At 35.3% G+C, this 14,417-nt stretch overlaps 1 protein-coding gene across 1 annotated transcript in view; it reads right to left on the bottom strand.

The window, feature by feature from the left end:
- Positions 1-14,417, bottom strand: part of ARHGAP28 (Rho GTPase activating protein 28) — an 84,463-nt gene continuing 70,046 nt past the window's right edge. The window contains exons 10-15 of the mRNA XM_032222369.1: positions 9,416-9,498; positions 8,487-8,684; positions 7,406-7,549; positions 4,510-4,634; positions 3,093-3,157; positions 1-1,597 (exon numbers count right to left, since the gene is read on the bottom strand). Coding sequence (XP_032078260.1) covers positions 1,497-1,597; positions 3,093-3,157; positions 4,510-4,634; positions 7,406-7,549; positions 8,487-8,684; positions 9,416-9,498 — 716 coding nt within the window. The 3' untranslated portion in view covers positions 1-1,496. The remainder of the gene's footprint in view (positions 1,598-3,092; positions 3,158-4,509; positions 4,635-7,405; positions 7,550-8,486; positions 8,685-9,415; positions 9,499-14,417) is intronic.

Below are 14,417 nucleotides of genomic sequence, written 5' to 3' on the forward strand. Positions count from 1 at the left end.
CTTCAAAATGGGTATTTACAATTTTATCAGTAAAATGTTTTTACTGATAATTATTTTATTTTTATTTATTTATTCCTTTTCTTGCCACTCATCTTTCTGTCATGCTACTTTTCATATGTTTTCTCATATGTGAACATGTGCAACATTTAAAGGACACTCGGCTTTAATAGGCATTGATTTAATCAAGAGTTATATTTTATGTAAAGTTCAAAAAGAAATCATTTTCCATAATATATTTCAAACATAAAGCAAAAGAAATAATAAGAAAATATGTTTTGGACAAGGAAGACAAATAACTCTGAACTGGTACTTGCAAAACCGCTACAGGTAGTCTTCGACTTACAGCCACAATTGAGGTCAAAATTTTTGTTTCTAAGTGAGACGGGTGCTAAATAAATTTTGTCCCATTTCCGACTGTTCTTGTCACAGTTAAGTGACTCACTACAGTTGTTAAATTAGTAACACAGTTGTTAAGTGAATCCGCATTGACTTGCTTGTCAGAAAGTCACAAAATGTAATCACATGACCCCCAAGACATTTCAGCTGTCATAAAGATGAATCAGTTGCCAAGAGTTCTGAATTTTAATCACGTGATCATGGGGATGCAGCAATGGTTGTAAGTGTGAAAAACGGACGTAAGTCATTTTTTTCAGTGCCATTGTAACTTAAAATGGTCACCAAACAAACTGTTGCAACTCGAGAACATCCTGGATAAATATGGTGTGGATATTAAATTTTAAAGAACACTTTGTGAAGTATCTAACTACATTTACATTTTTTTTCTTTATATAGGAGGGAGGAAGTTTCAACGTATGTAGGTTTATCGTTGGTATACCATACAAAATATTTATACTGTATATTAAATTGTGTTAGCTGTACAATAATGGGCAAAGTCAGAAAAAATGATAATTTTTTCTTGCAATTCTATGTACTATTTATATTCATATACAATACACTAAATATACTTTATACAGTAGTTTTTCTTCTCAGTGGTAGCTAGCAATAGGAACTGAGTCACAGAGTAATAATATTTCATAATAAAAAAATGTTTTTGAACAGGAAAAAGTTATCATAGCATTCTGGCCATCTGCTTTTATTTTTTGCTTTAAAAAATGCTATTTTCTTTATATTGAGAACTTTACTATTAAAATGTGATTCTTCCGTCTTGGGATGCCACTGTACAGCTCCCTTCTCAGGGGCATTGGGGGAGAAAAAAACAAGTTTCTTTTCTGTTAATGTACATTTCAAATTGTATTATTTAACCGCATCAACTGTACCAATAAAACCAGTAAGAATGTATTCACTAAAAATAAATTATTATTATAACAAACGATTAACCTGAATTTCTCTCAGGTTCTATAATACTTGAGGATAAAGGGCTTTGTTTATGTTTAAAAGATACAGAGTACACCTTCTTTGGCTTCATTATGGTTCCTGATGGGAAGACTTTTGCACTGTTCTTTTCAGATTAATCCAAACACTCTGCCAATATGTCTTTAAAATATTGAACTTCTTTTTTCTTTAATTACCCACTCTGCTTGAGGATTGGCACGGTACACATCCAGCATATACGCATCTGGATCCAAACAATGCTCCCCTGAAAGAAATATCAACTGTTAAAAAAAATTAAACCTTTGAAAAAATTCCTTACATTTAGGATTAAGCAAAACATTTAGGACCAGTGAAGTATCCCTTCTTGAAGTATTAAATCAGCCACCCCTTTTAGAATAGAATAATAGAGTTGGAAGGGACCTTGGATGTCTTCTGGTCCAACCCTCTCTTCAGGCAGGAAACCCGACACCACTTCAGACAAATGGTTATCATTCACAACTTCTGGAGGCAAGTTGTTTCACTGATTATCTGTCAGGAAATTTCTCATAAGTTCTAAGTTGTTTCACTCCTTGATTAGTTTCCACCCATTGCTTCTTGTCCTACCCTCAGGTGCTTTGGAGAATAGCTTGACTCTCTCTTCTTTGTGGAAACCTCTGAGATATTGGAGCACTGCTATCATGTCCCCCCTAGTCCTTCTTTTCATTAAACAAGACATACCCAGTTCCTGCAATTGTTCTTCATATGTTTTAGCCTCCAGTCCCTAATAATCTTTGTTCTTCTTCTCTGCACTCTTTCTAAACTCTCAACATCTTTTGGAGAACTCATGTAATGCTTAGCCTTGGTGTTCAATGTAGGATGTCTTGAGAACCTTAGGCTTTGAGAAATATACATATGACAATTCTATACACTGACTGACTGTGTAAACGTTAGTGTGTAAACAAAATGAGGCAGTTCCCATCAGAGAGGACAGATCTTAAGACTCAGCAGCTAGCTGGTACGCTGCCTTTCATCTTGAAGAATAGTTTAATTCTAAACTAAAAAAAAAGCAATTATGGTGAGTGGTTTTTTCAGATTACATCATGTCCTAAGATCACTTAGTAAATCCATTTACTTCCTCCAAGATGCTCTAATTTACAGTATTGAAATAAGCACTTGGTACAGGGCACTTATGCAGGAAACAATTAAGACTTTCAGAACATCTACCTTAGTGGGATCCCATATTCATATTTTGTTTTATAAAGATAAATAGATTAAGTACTAAAAGGACTTTGAGCAATAATATTGTTGTAGCCCTATCATACTTGCTACACATTTTATTTAGCTAGACCTACAAAGGTAGCATCAAGTACATCATTGCTATTAAAAGGTAAAAGGTAAAGGTTCCCCTTGCACATACGTGCTAGTCGTTCCCGACTCTAGGGGGCGGTGCTCATCTCCGTTTTAAAGCTGAAGAGCCAGCACTGTCCAAAGAAGACCAAGTCTCTGTAGTCATTTGGCTGGCATGACTAAATGCCAAAGGTGCATGGAACGCTATTACCTTCTCAGTGGGAATTACCACCCCTATTTCTCTACTTGCATTTTTATGTGCTTTTGAACTGCTATGTTGGCAGAACCTGGGACAAGTAATGGGACCTCACTCTGTTACGCAGCACTAGGGATTCAAACTGCCAAACTGCTGATCTTTCAAGCTCAGCATCTTAGCCACAGAGCCATCGTGTCCCATCTAAGTTGCTATTATTGAGATTTAAATAAGGACTTACCTATATTTCCTCCAATTTCATATAAACTTTGGATTGGCATTTTCAATTCTTCTGATGATCCAGGTCTAAGAATAGAAAAAGAAAGCATTGTAGTAGCAAAGAGATAAGTTTCTGATTAACTCTGGAATTAAACCTCTCACTACATTGTCTGGGATCCTAAAAGCGCCTGGAAAGAATTACATCTGTTATTTTTGTACAGAACCATTTAATCAAATTAACTGTTTTGCAATTGTAATGCTTCTATATAAAATGGAATTGCTGCTACAAATTTAACTTGAAGTCTTCTGTGAAGAATCAACAGTATACTGTACCTAGCTTCGTCCTATTTATCTCATAATCTGATTGATTTATGGACCTCCCAACTTCATGATACTGGATAGCTACATTTTACAATTAGAATGAAATTCTGTGCTAATTTCTGTCAAGTGTTTCTGGTAAAGTGAATGTAACATTATGCAAATTCTAATTGTACATTTTTCTTCAAGATTCACTATGTTATATTAGATTCTCAGTAAATAAATGCAATTGTTTGGCATGCATATTGGAAACATGCATCTTTCTCTTTAATTACAAATTACAAAGAACCGTAGTACATACTTGAAATCTTTCTACACTTTCTACATTCATAGACTTTGCATCAAAAGAAAGCTCAACTTTCAGCACTCTTCTGCCTTTGGAACACTAGTGGGTGCAGTGATCTATGGACCCAAATCCCTGCTAATATAGGCTTGAATGAAGGGAAATTATGATAGCTTTGGAACTTGTAAACTTATCCAGCTCTCATGAAAAGTGGGAAGCAATGGACAGTGGGAAAGAAACAGTGAAGTTGTAAAGCCATAAAAAAGCCATATGAAAATTGTCTACCTGCTGTCTTGTCTATGAACATCTAATGGGACTTTGCAAGTGGCATTTAAGAACCACAGGTTTTCTCTTAATTGCTTTGCCTGTTGAGAGGAAATGCTGTTCAGAGGGCCAGCACAAAGCTAGTTTTCTTAGCTGAGCCAGAGAAACTATAATTAAAACCAGCTTGTTGTAATTTTTAGATTCATTCATTTTAATACTAGCAGTTTGTGGGGGGGAAACACTGGTGAATGGGTCTCATTTGTGTAACACTTGGCTTCAGCTGTACTAGAGCAATTCCTTTTTTGTTTCCCTTTTGTTTCTTGGCTAGGAGCTCAGTTCCTAAAGTTAGTAAACTTGGAAATTATGACATGAACAAGTGAATGAAGCTGTAGATTAATGCTCTGGCAGAGCAATCACATGGATGCTTTCCATTAATAATGACCCATCTTAGCCTCGCATATTAACTAGAGTCAAATACAATTCAAGCTTTCCTTACTTCTTAAACAAGATAAAGCCTACTTGAACAATGAAACTTGAATCTGGGTTACTTGCCCATTGTTCTGCTTCTACTTGCCTGTTTTCATAATAAAATCGTGCCACAATATCTTTCGCTTTTGTTTGATTATTTGGTTGAATTGCCATAGAAACTTTTGAATGCAATGGAGCATGGACTCTTATCACACCTTCAGGTATATCAGACTACAAAAAAGAGAAACAAACAATTTATCAAAACCACTACGGTATTTAATATATATTATGGTATGATTATAAACCACTATGCTATATACTGAATTGCATTTTCATGCCTCCTTTTCCTTATGGCAACTTTTTCTCCTGTACAAAGCCAATCCTGGTTTGAATACTTTCAGAAAAGACCAACTCTGAGAAAAAAGCTGCAAAGCAAGAAGTAATACAGCAAAGGCAGAGCATTTTCACTTCAGAGCATTTTCGCACAGCATTTCACACTTCCAGGGTTTTACAGGGACAGCTACTAAAAACCTATATGAGATTTTGTTGGGATGCAGAGGAGACAAGTCAGTGAAAAAATCTCCTGTCTGTCTCTGAATCACTGCCACTATTGCTAAATTTCTTACCATTCAAAGATTACTTACAAGAATGGTTGAGATATAAATTAAAGCATAGTTTTTTTTAAAAAAGTCACAAAAAATGTAAAAATGCACTCTTAATAAACCCCCTAACCTGAAATCAACTTTACCAAATAATTATGTATCAGTCTTCAAAACCTTTACCACACCACCACCACTGCAGAGGTGGGTTCCTACCAGTTTGGACCGGTTTGGCCGAACCGGTCCGAACCGGTAGTGGTTTGCTGGCCTGGATCGCCAGAACCAGCAGTGACTCAGGCCTCCGATGCCTCCGAACCAGTTCCCAGGTCAGCACGGCATGGGGTTTTTTTATTTGTTAATGTTCTGGACATGTGCAGACCTATTTATGGGCAACTGTGCAGGTACGCAAGTTTCGCTCACGCATGTGCACAAAATTGCATGTGCACTGAAACAGCAGTAATGCTGATAGCAACCCAGCTCTGCCCCACTGGCTGTATTTCTGTATGTCACATAAAAAAGGAAGATGAAAGGATTCTGAAACTAAGCTAAACGAAAGATTGGAAATAAATTTGAATCGAGGAAAGTGGTCCAAATAGGAGGGGGATCTAAGACAACTCAGCACAGCCAGCTGGGGACAGCCCGCTCGCCATGGCCAAGTCCCATCTGCCAACTCACCGCCACGAGGTCATTGCAGGACTCAACATGGGCAATTTGCTGTGGAGACAACTTGCTGCTGGTGCTTAGATGGAGAGCCGGAGGAGTGGCCAGGCTGGCAAGTGAGTGAGCAGGTGGACGGAATGAACAGTTGTGGCAGCAATGAGGGAGGGTGGAAACCTTCACATCCAAAGAATTGTCCCCCCAGCGATTTGCCCATGTCAAGTTGTCTTGCAATGAACTGGTGGCAGAGAGTTTGTACAGGGGACTTGACAGTGGTGAGGAGACTGTCCCCAGCTGACCGAACTGAGTTGTCCCATTTTGCCTCGGAGGACCATAGTAAGTTTACTTTTTGCTTGCATGTGGGATTTTGAATAATCCTTTCATGTTTGCAGCTGTAGGAAAAATCAAGAGACCTAATCAAGAAAATTTCAGGATTTGTACTATAGCTTATGCAATTATATTACAGTGTTATTGCAATCTCTTATACTGAAGCAAGGACATAACAACACAATAAATTATAATAAATGCAAGGGGGAATTGGTTTGTATAAGGTTTATATCATTCACAGGGACATTCTTTGAAATGCAACAGCTTTACATACAAGATGTCCAAGACTCTGCTATATATGTACAACCTTTAATTGGGGATCTCAATAGATGTGCATCTCAATAGATGCTTGAACTATCTTTGACCAACAGTGTGCTAAAACCATATATAAACAGCACAGCACAGATTCACTGTGAACAGTTTGAGCATTCCTGAATAAGCTAAAAAGTCCCCTGTCCCCCGAAGCATTATCACTCTACTCACATAATGTGATGGCATATAAAATAAATTATCCACTTCGTGAGAATTTCAATTGTAATTTGATGGCACAAAAAGGCAGTAATATTATTACTGAAGTTAATACTAAAGTAAATTGCTGGTTGAAAGGTAGTTGCAAATACAATTTGGCTTACACTAGGTGCCTACAGATGTCTAATTCTTTTTTGAAAAGTATCAAATTAAAATAATTCAATTTGTAATGCTTGCTTCCAGTCTTTAACACAATTAGTGCCACTGAAAGAAAAGAACAACTATTTAACAGTTTATTTTCTCTTTCTGTGGATGCACAATTTAGAATTTCTGAAAACTAACATTTATCCTAAATTCACAAACGTTTAGCTTACTGATCCAAGCACTATCAGTTTCATCTATGATGGATGGAAATATCTTCTGTCAATCAGCACAGATTTATAGCCTTGCTGCAAATTTGGTCGTAAATTCTAGATTTATCATTTATGAAATGTTCATTCATAAACAGGAAAAATCCATCCACTGGAGCTGTCTAAATAGTGCATGGCAAATAGCTATTTCACTTACAGCAGAATATCATACCTGCCTCTGAAAAATGAACTCCAATAACAAATGAAATTCTAAAATACAGAGGCTTAAAAAAAGGAAAAGGCAAACTTCTAAAAAGGTAACCACTGGACTAACTGCTCTTCATGGAGCTGTCTTTAGTTCAGTTTTATTCTTTAAGTAAAACTAATGTAGATAGTATTAGCACTTCTAAATAAATAACTATGTGCAAATATAAAACTTTGGCACCTAGGCAATTGTAATCCATAGCACTTAGATTCATTCTATAATGACTAGTTAATCTCCTCTGGATCCCATTATATTATTTCATTTATTTTATTGCAAATTATTTGTAAACTATGCTGGTTTGTTTAAGAAAAAATATCTTCTTAATAAAATGACAACCTCTGTTCTTTCTGGCCTCTCCCGGTCCATAGTTTTCCTTCTCAATAGTTTTCTTACACCCTTGTCAAACATGAGCTGCTTTTTCATATTGTTCATTGCAGCTTCATTCATCTTTCGCACTTGAGTAATCAGAAATGTTGGGACCTACATAAAAAATAAAATAAAAGGAAGATAAGTTTACATGACAAATAGTTTTGTGAGTGTCATCAGAATAATAAAGGCAAAGAGTTACCCTGAGGTAAGATGTACAGCCAATGAATGAATGAATGAATGAATGAATGAATGAATGAATGAATGAATGAATGAATGATTGAATGAATGAATGAATAGGACCAGTCGCTTTCTTTCAGCCCTAGAAAGGAGGCACTTCTGAAAAATCTTGTTAAGAAAGCTCCAGGCAGTCTCTAAGAATTGGACACAAGTGAACAAGGTAAAAAAATAATTCTATAGGTCCAGAACCACCATTTTACAAGTACTTTCACAGGATGAAAACATATGTGGTTTCTCATCTTGGTGCCTGCTATTTTCATGGCTACACATATCAGATTTTATTTGCATCTATACCATTCACAAGTACTGTCATGGGCAGAAAAATATGAAAATAACAATACAGGAATCTGTGATTTATAAATGTGGTATTATTTAATCAGGACTCCTTATAAATTCTTATAACTTCTAAATACATGGAAAAAGCTTATTACTATTGCGTGGGAAGGCATGACTTTATTGAATAAACACCTAATTTAAACATAAATATCAACTTTATCTTGCAAGGCAGCTACCTTTATATGGGTATAATTTCTAGACATTTTAAGGCAATGGTTCTCAACCTGTGGGTCGGGACCCCTTTGGGGGTTGAACAATCCTTTCACAGGGGTCGCCTAAGACCATTGGAAAACACTTATCTTTGAAAAAATACAGAAAACATAAAATAATTTTATGGTTGGGGGTCACCACAACATGAGGAACTGTATTAAAGAGTCGTGGCATTAGGAAGGTTGAGAACCACTGTTTTAAGGGAAAGTCTCTGCAAGAAAAAATGGCAATACTATTTAATGGTAAAATTGAAATCATTGCTTACCATCCATAGGATATCTTGGTATTTAATTAAAAGCCTTACAACATGAGCAGTGGTGGCTGCTGCTAGCATCTCTTCTTGATTGGCATGTTTGCCTTTGTAGATGAAGAGGTTTGGGGCAACAATCATGGAGACATTCCATAAAGTCATTTTATTTTTATTTTCATTAGCAACTACCTTCTTCAAAAACTGTAGAAGGGCCTAAATAAAAATCAACAAAACCACTGATATTTATTGATAAACACTGCTGTTAATTGCATTATGTAAAAAAAATTCTTTCCATGGAATTAAATAATGGTGGACTATATTTCCCAAGAAACTGCTAATGACTGTATATAATAGTATAACACTATATATTTAAAATATTTTAATTCTGCCAATTTGAAATCAAATTGAAGAAATTATAAGGCAGATTTTCCTTTATCCATCAATGTGTCACTCGTCTCATAAGATGATCGAAGCTATCATTACAATTGTACAAATTGCAGGTTTGTTGTACAAATTATTCCATTTGGTGTATATATGCCAGTACCAAGGGTTACCTACCAAGCAACCAAGTGTGAATCACCCAAATATCCTATATGATTGTCAATTCAATAAGTCCATTTGATTTGAAAAACTGAAGTTTTACTTAGTCTCATTAAATACATTTATAAAGCATTTTTTTCCTGAGAATTCAGAGAAAAGGTTTGATGTTCCATAAATCATAGATACAACTCTGCTAGTCTTTTCATTTCAAACAGAGCTTTATGTAGAAATGAGCTGGGAGTTGTGTAATCTGACAGTTCCAGGCTGAGGAAATTGCCTAAGGACAAGAAAGTGGCATGTTTGTTGAGGGCTTTGGGGAACTTCATTTATTGCATTCATTATTGGATCATGGGAACATGATCAAATATAGATTAATGTCAAACCCTATTGAAAAATATGCCTACCTTGGCTGCATCGCGACTAGATTCAGGAAGAAGCATGATCAGCAAATGCAAAGCCTGAAGCTGCAGTTTGGTTTTGGGAATTTCTAAGAATGAAAGATCAGAAAGTCTGTAAAACAACTGAAGTGGGCTACCTGGTAGGAATCTAGCATGACATATAAAGCTATGGTTTTCAATGAATGTCAAGGTACTTGTCAAATAGGAAGATAAATCAAATAAGAAGTAAACTTCAAGGAATAGGACATTAAGGGAAAAAGGTTTCCCTTTCTGCCTGGTTTTAAGCTGTGACAGAGATGTTCCTCCAATAATATATAGTTTTTCATTTTGTTAAAATCTTAGCTGACAAGCTGTTATCAAAATTATCCTCAGTGAATGGGTTTAGTTCTTTTTAGGCATGTTGACTGTAAAGATTCTCTGAATTCATAATACACTGATAAGTTCCCAAATGTTTGAAATAGTATAGGGCAGTGGTGGGTTTCAAAATTTTTTAGAACCTCTTCTGTAGGTGTGGTCTGCTTTGTGGGAGTGGCTTGTTGGCCAGGTGACCAGGTGAGAGTGGTTTGCCAGCCATGTGACTGGGTGGGCATGGCCAACTTGTAAAATGTGGTGAAACTCACTTAACAACGCTCTTGCTTAGCAACTAAAATGTTGGCTCAGGCATTGAAGTGTGCAAGTCTTAAAACTGTCAAGTTACAAGACCCTTGCATCCCTAACCCTTTAGAAAAAAGCCCAGGGGAGTTCAAACTTGACAGCTTTAAGACTTGTGGACTTCAGCTCCCGAATTCCTCCTCTCACTCTTCATCTTGATGAAGTGCGGACGGGCGGGGGAAGGGAGGTGGAACCGGTTCTAAACGGCACTGTAGATTTGTGGAACTTCTTCTATAGAAGAGGTTAGAACTGGCAGGAACCCACCCCTGGTATAGGGTCTCCTCCTTGAGCAGCAGGTTGAACTAAAAGACCTCCAAGGCTCCTTCCAAATCTGTTATTCTGTACATCAAAATCTTCACTGTTCATAATTTGCATCTAAAACCAAATCTGGACAATAATGCTTATATCAAGGACAACTCTACAGAAAAAAAGTCCCTATAGAAATACATTATTTGAAAATTGATTTTAAAAGGAAATAATAAGTAATGGGGACAATAAGTAATAAATATACTTATCATGGGTGGAAAAACAATATGTAGAATGGGACTTCAATTATTCAATTAGTTTACATTTAGGAGATTAAGAGCCTGAACAATCTGTCAGATTTGTGCTATTCCTGAGTTTTAAAGTCACGAGACTTACCATCTGAAGTGATATCTGATCATTCTTGTGTCTCTTCTTTGATGTTTGACTCCCTAATCCATTTAACTTTTAAATTTTTAGGTTCAGATTATGTTAAATATAATTTTGTAATCAGTTAAGTGAAAATTTTGATAGTGCCAAGTGAAGTATCGGATATCAATAACTTATCAAATAAATCCCAGGAATGCCCTAAGGGCATGTGTAAAGTTTTCTTAACAAATAAAATGGTGAAGATAGTTGAAAACAAAAAAGCCTCAGTAACATAGAAAAAGTATTATGGAGAAATCTCATTACTTTTCTTTTTCAGACATTGTGCCCATTGAAAAATATGGTGTATGTAGGATGGTTATTTTCTATGGGCATCCAATTAGATTCATTCTACATCCAAATTTGCCTACTGGCTTCCTGCAGGAAATCTACAGCTCTTACAATTTGTTGGATCTACTGTGCAATCTCCCTTTAAAAATTGGCAATACACTGCATGCTTTTTAATGCCCCACTAAGAGAACTATTTTTAGCCTTAGCTAAACTCTGTTCTATTATTAACAATGTTAGAATTGAATGTGTTAATAGCTCTAGCCTGTCCACACGCTGGCACAAGTCTTAATTATTTTGCCGGTCTTGCCTGGGAGGAAAATAAATAAAGAAAAACAGACAGGATTGTTTTGATGGCATCAGATGAATAGTCTATTCAGATTGGGACATTCTTCTGGAGCCAAAAAAAAAAAAAAATCAACATAATTGCATTTGTATATTTATTTTGATATTTTTAATCCTTCTGTCAGAATGGTCTAATTTATATTTCATTTTCTTGATGTGTTTACTAACCTCTGGATTATTGTAATGATAATAAAAAGTGACAACCCATAACGAAAGTATTTGATAAAGCAATAATTTAAAAAATATTATTTTGTAGTTCCTCACATGCTCCGGATTCATATTCAAGACTAGGGGATTTTTTTCACACCTGAGATTGAATATGAATGTACTTCTTAATTTCTATGCACTATTGGTAATTCCCCCCCCCCGCCCCATTTATTTATTTAGTCAGTCTCAAGTATGCAGCATTATATAGTGTGGAAAACGTCTGCTTGGGCTATTAAAATACTATATCCTTTACAAGGAAGCCTTGTCTTTTGGGATTCATTCTCTACATAGCTGATATTATCTGGGTCACAAACAGGCCATTTTTCATTATTGCTTGCCAATCAGTTCTTTGATGTCTGAAAAACCATAATTTTTAGTTCAAAGGACCTCTGTATAACATAATACATCTCTGTCTTGATATCTGAAAATAGTTCATTTCAATACTTTATCTTTCTAAAAGCGGAATGGCTCTGCCATGTCTTATAGCAGATTTAAATCTTGTCTGCACATGCAGAAGGTACAAGGATAAGAAAAGAGTCTAGAAATTAATCTATAATGAAGTGACACTTTTCCTCTCTATTTTTTTAAAAAAACCTGTAGAGTTTTTTTACAAGAGTCAGCAACCTGTAATACCCCAGATTTACTGGTTACCCAATTCTGTTACTGACCATGGAAAATATTGCCCTGACACTATTGCTATTGTTACTGAAGGCCTTGGAATATGCAGTAGGGTTGGATTTTATCAATTATTTTAATTTAATTAATGATTGGATTATTAAATGTATAGCAGTCCAGTCTGTAATTTTTTAATAACTATCATAAATACCAGTTCCACCTAGATATTATTTAGATTTTGTTTGTTTGTTTTATTTATCGTTATTCTCTTCATTTTGAAGCTAGGCCAGTTTAAGTGGCTATGAAAGAGTCTATTCTAAATAACAGTAACTCTATTAAAAGCAACAACAACAATAAGCTTTTTAATGAATCCTGAGGCGCTTTACACTGAGGAGTGGTAGATATATGCTCTCCTTATAGTCTCTTAAGAATAAAAGACCATGACTAATGCTTGCAGAGCTATTTCCATGATCTCAAAATTAGATTAGGCACAAAGTACTCATGTAAAACACCACTACAATCTGGAAATGGTTTTGGAGAATAGAGTAAAAAATCCAATTTACTTTTCACTGATGGGAAAACCACATTTCCTAGAGGGAAATGATAATCTAACCTGAACACAGTTTTGCAGTTGGTTGAAAAAATCTTAAGTGAAGCATTGTAAAATTATTTTTGCTAAAATCCAGACAGAACCACAAAAAGCTGTCTCTGTTAAATCTGGCTCCTTGCCCATTGAATTAATGTAAAGCAAGACATCTTTCATTCAGTGTCAATACATTTGATTTCTATGTCCTAAGACAACACCTTCGCATCTGTCTCTATTAAAATTCATTGTGTTATTTACAGCCCATTTATTTAACCTGTCAAATTCAATTTGGATTCTACTTAATAATAAATCCTTGAGGAACCATTCTTAAAATGCTGTTTAAGAAGTATTTGTTGAGGGCCTTAATTGTTGTGACACCCATGGTATAACTTCCTTGTTATGCCATGTATCATAAGTTACTTCAACATATGCTTTACTATAAATCACTCTGAGGTACTTGCATTGCCTGCCTCAGGAGGCAGAGATAACAATGATTGCAAAGCTTTCTAGTCTTGAAGCACTTCAAAGTCTATGAAGACTTTGAACTCTCCCAATTCAATCTGCTAGTTAGAAGCAGAATCCATGTCCCTTCATTGAATCTGTCTCAATGCCTGGTTTAATCAAAATGTCATCAGTTTGAAAAATAAGTTAGGGATAATTTATCATTCGCCATCAGTTTATATGAAAGTACTGAATTATATTAGCAGCGGATTTGTAAATGGCATAGAAACAACATTGTCTTTCTAACCCAAATAAAGGGGGTATAAGTGGATTGGTTGGCATCAATTCCTGGCAGTTTATTTTAATCCTGTGATACAGACTATCCTGACTCAACCAATTATCTCACTGAAATCACTGGCAGTTTTGCCTTTGGCAGGGAATTTATATCCTGCATGGATGAAAGTATAAAAAGTAGCTAAGGGACAAGACAATACAATAATAAACAACATGGAACTGTCTCCCAGAAGTTCTTCTTTCAGTACAAAAAGTGTGCTTTTTATTAAAGGGGATAAATGCCACAGAAATTATATGAAATAGCATAACATTTTTGTCTGTAACAGATTCCCACTACCAGAACTGGAGTCATGAAAAATTAAGTGTTTTTAGATGATCAGTAAAAATCCTTTTAAAAATTCATAGAAATATCTTTCAACAAAGATGGACCTTAGATAATCAGATTTGTAATCCTCCCTAAAAACCACCTATTTGTGCCATACTGAGAGTCTAAAAATCATAGACTAAGACTGTGCACATTTTAAAAATACAGAAAGTACAGAAGTGTTTTAAGTCTGCTTTTATTATGAAACAGGGATCTTGAGCTGAAGATGTGGCTCTTTCAAGTTTGAAATGTTCTCAGTGTGATAGAGCCTGATATAAGTGCAAAGTAATACTTCAAACAAAATAAAGTTTTTTTTAAAAAAAATAATTTTTGTTTGGGCAAAATTCATTGACTTCAGTTAGCATTACACAATTTTTCTTCCCTCATACCTTACAAATTAAATTGTAACTGTAATTAAAGTAAAATTAACAAAAAGGGGAAAAGAAAACCATAGACTTTCATAGAGTTATATAACAATTAGCTAAAAATATGAATGGAAATAATTAGTATTTTTATTTAAAAATAATAATTTAGACTGACTGAAATAC

The sequence above is a fragment of the Thamnophis elegans genome, chromosome 8, assembly GCF_009769535.1.
Source record: "Thamnophis elegans isolate rThaEle1 chromosome 8, rThaEle1.pri, whole genome shotgun sequence".
NCBI lineage: Eukaryota > Metazoa > Chordata > Lepidosauria > Squamata > Colubridae > Thamnophis > Thamnophis elegans.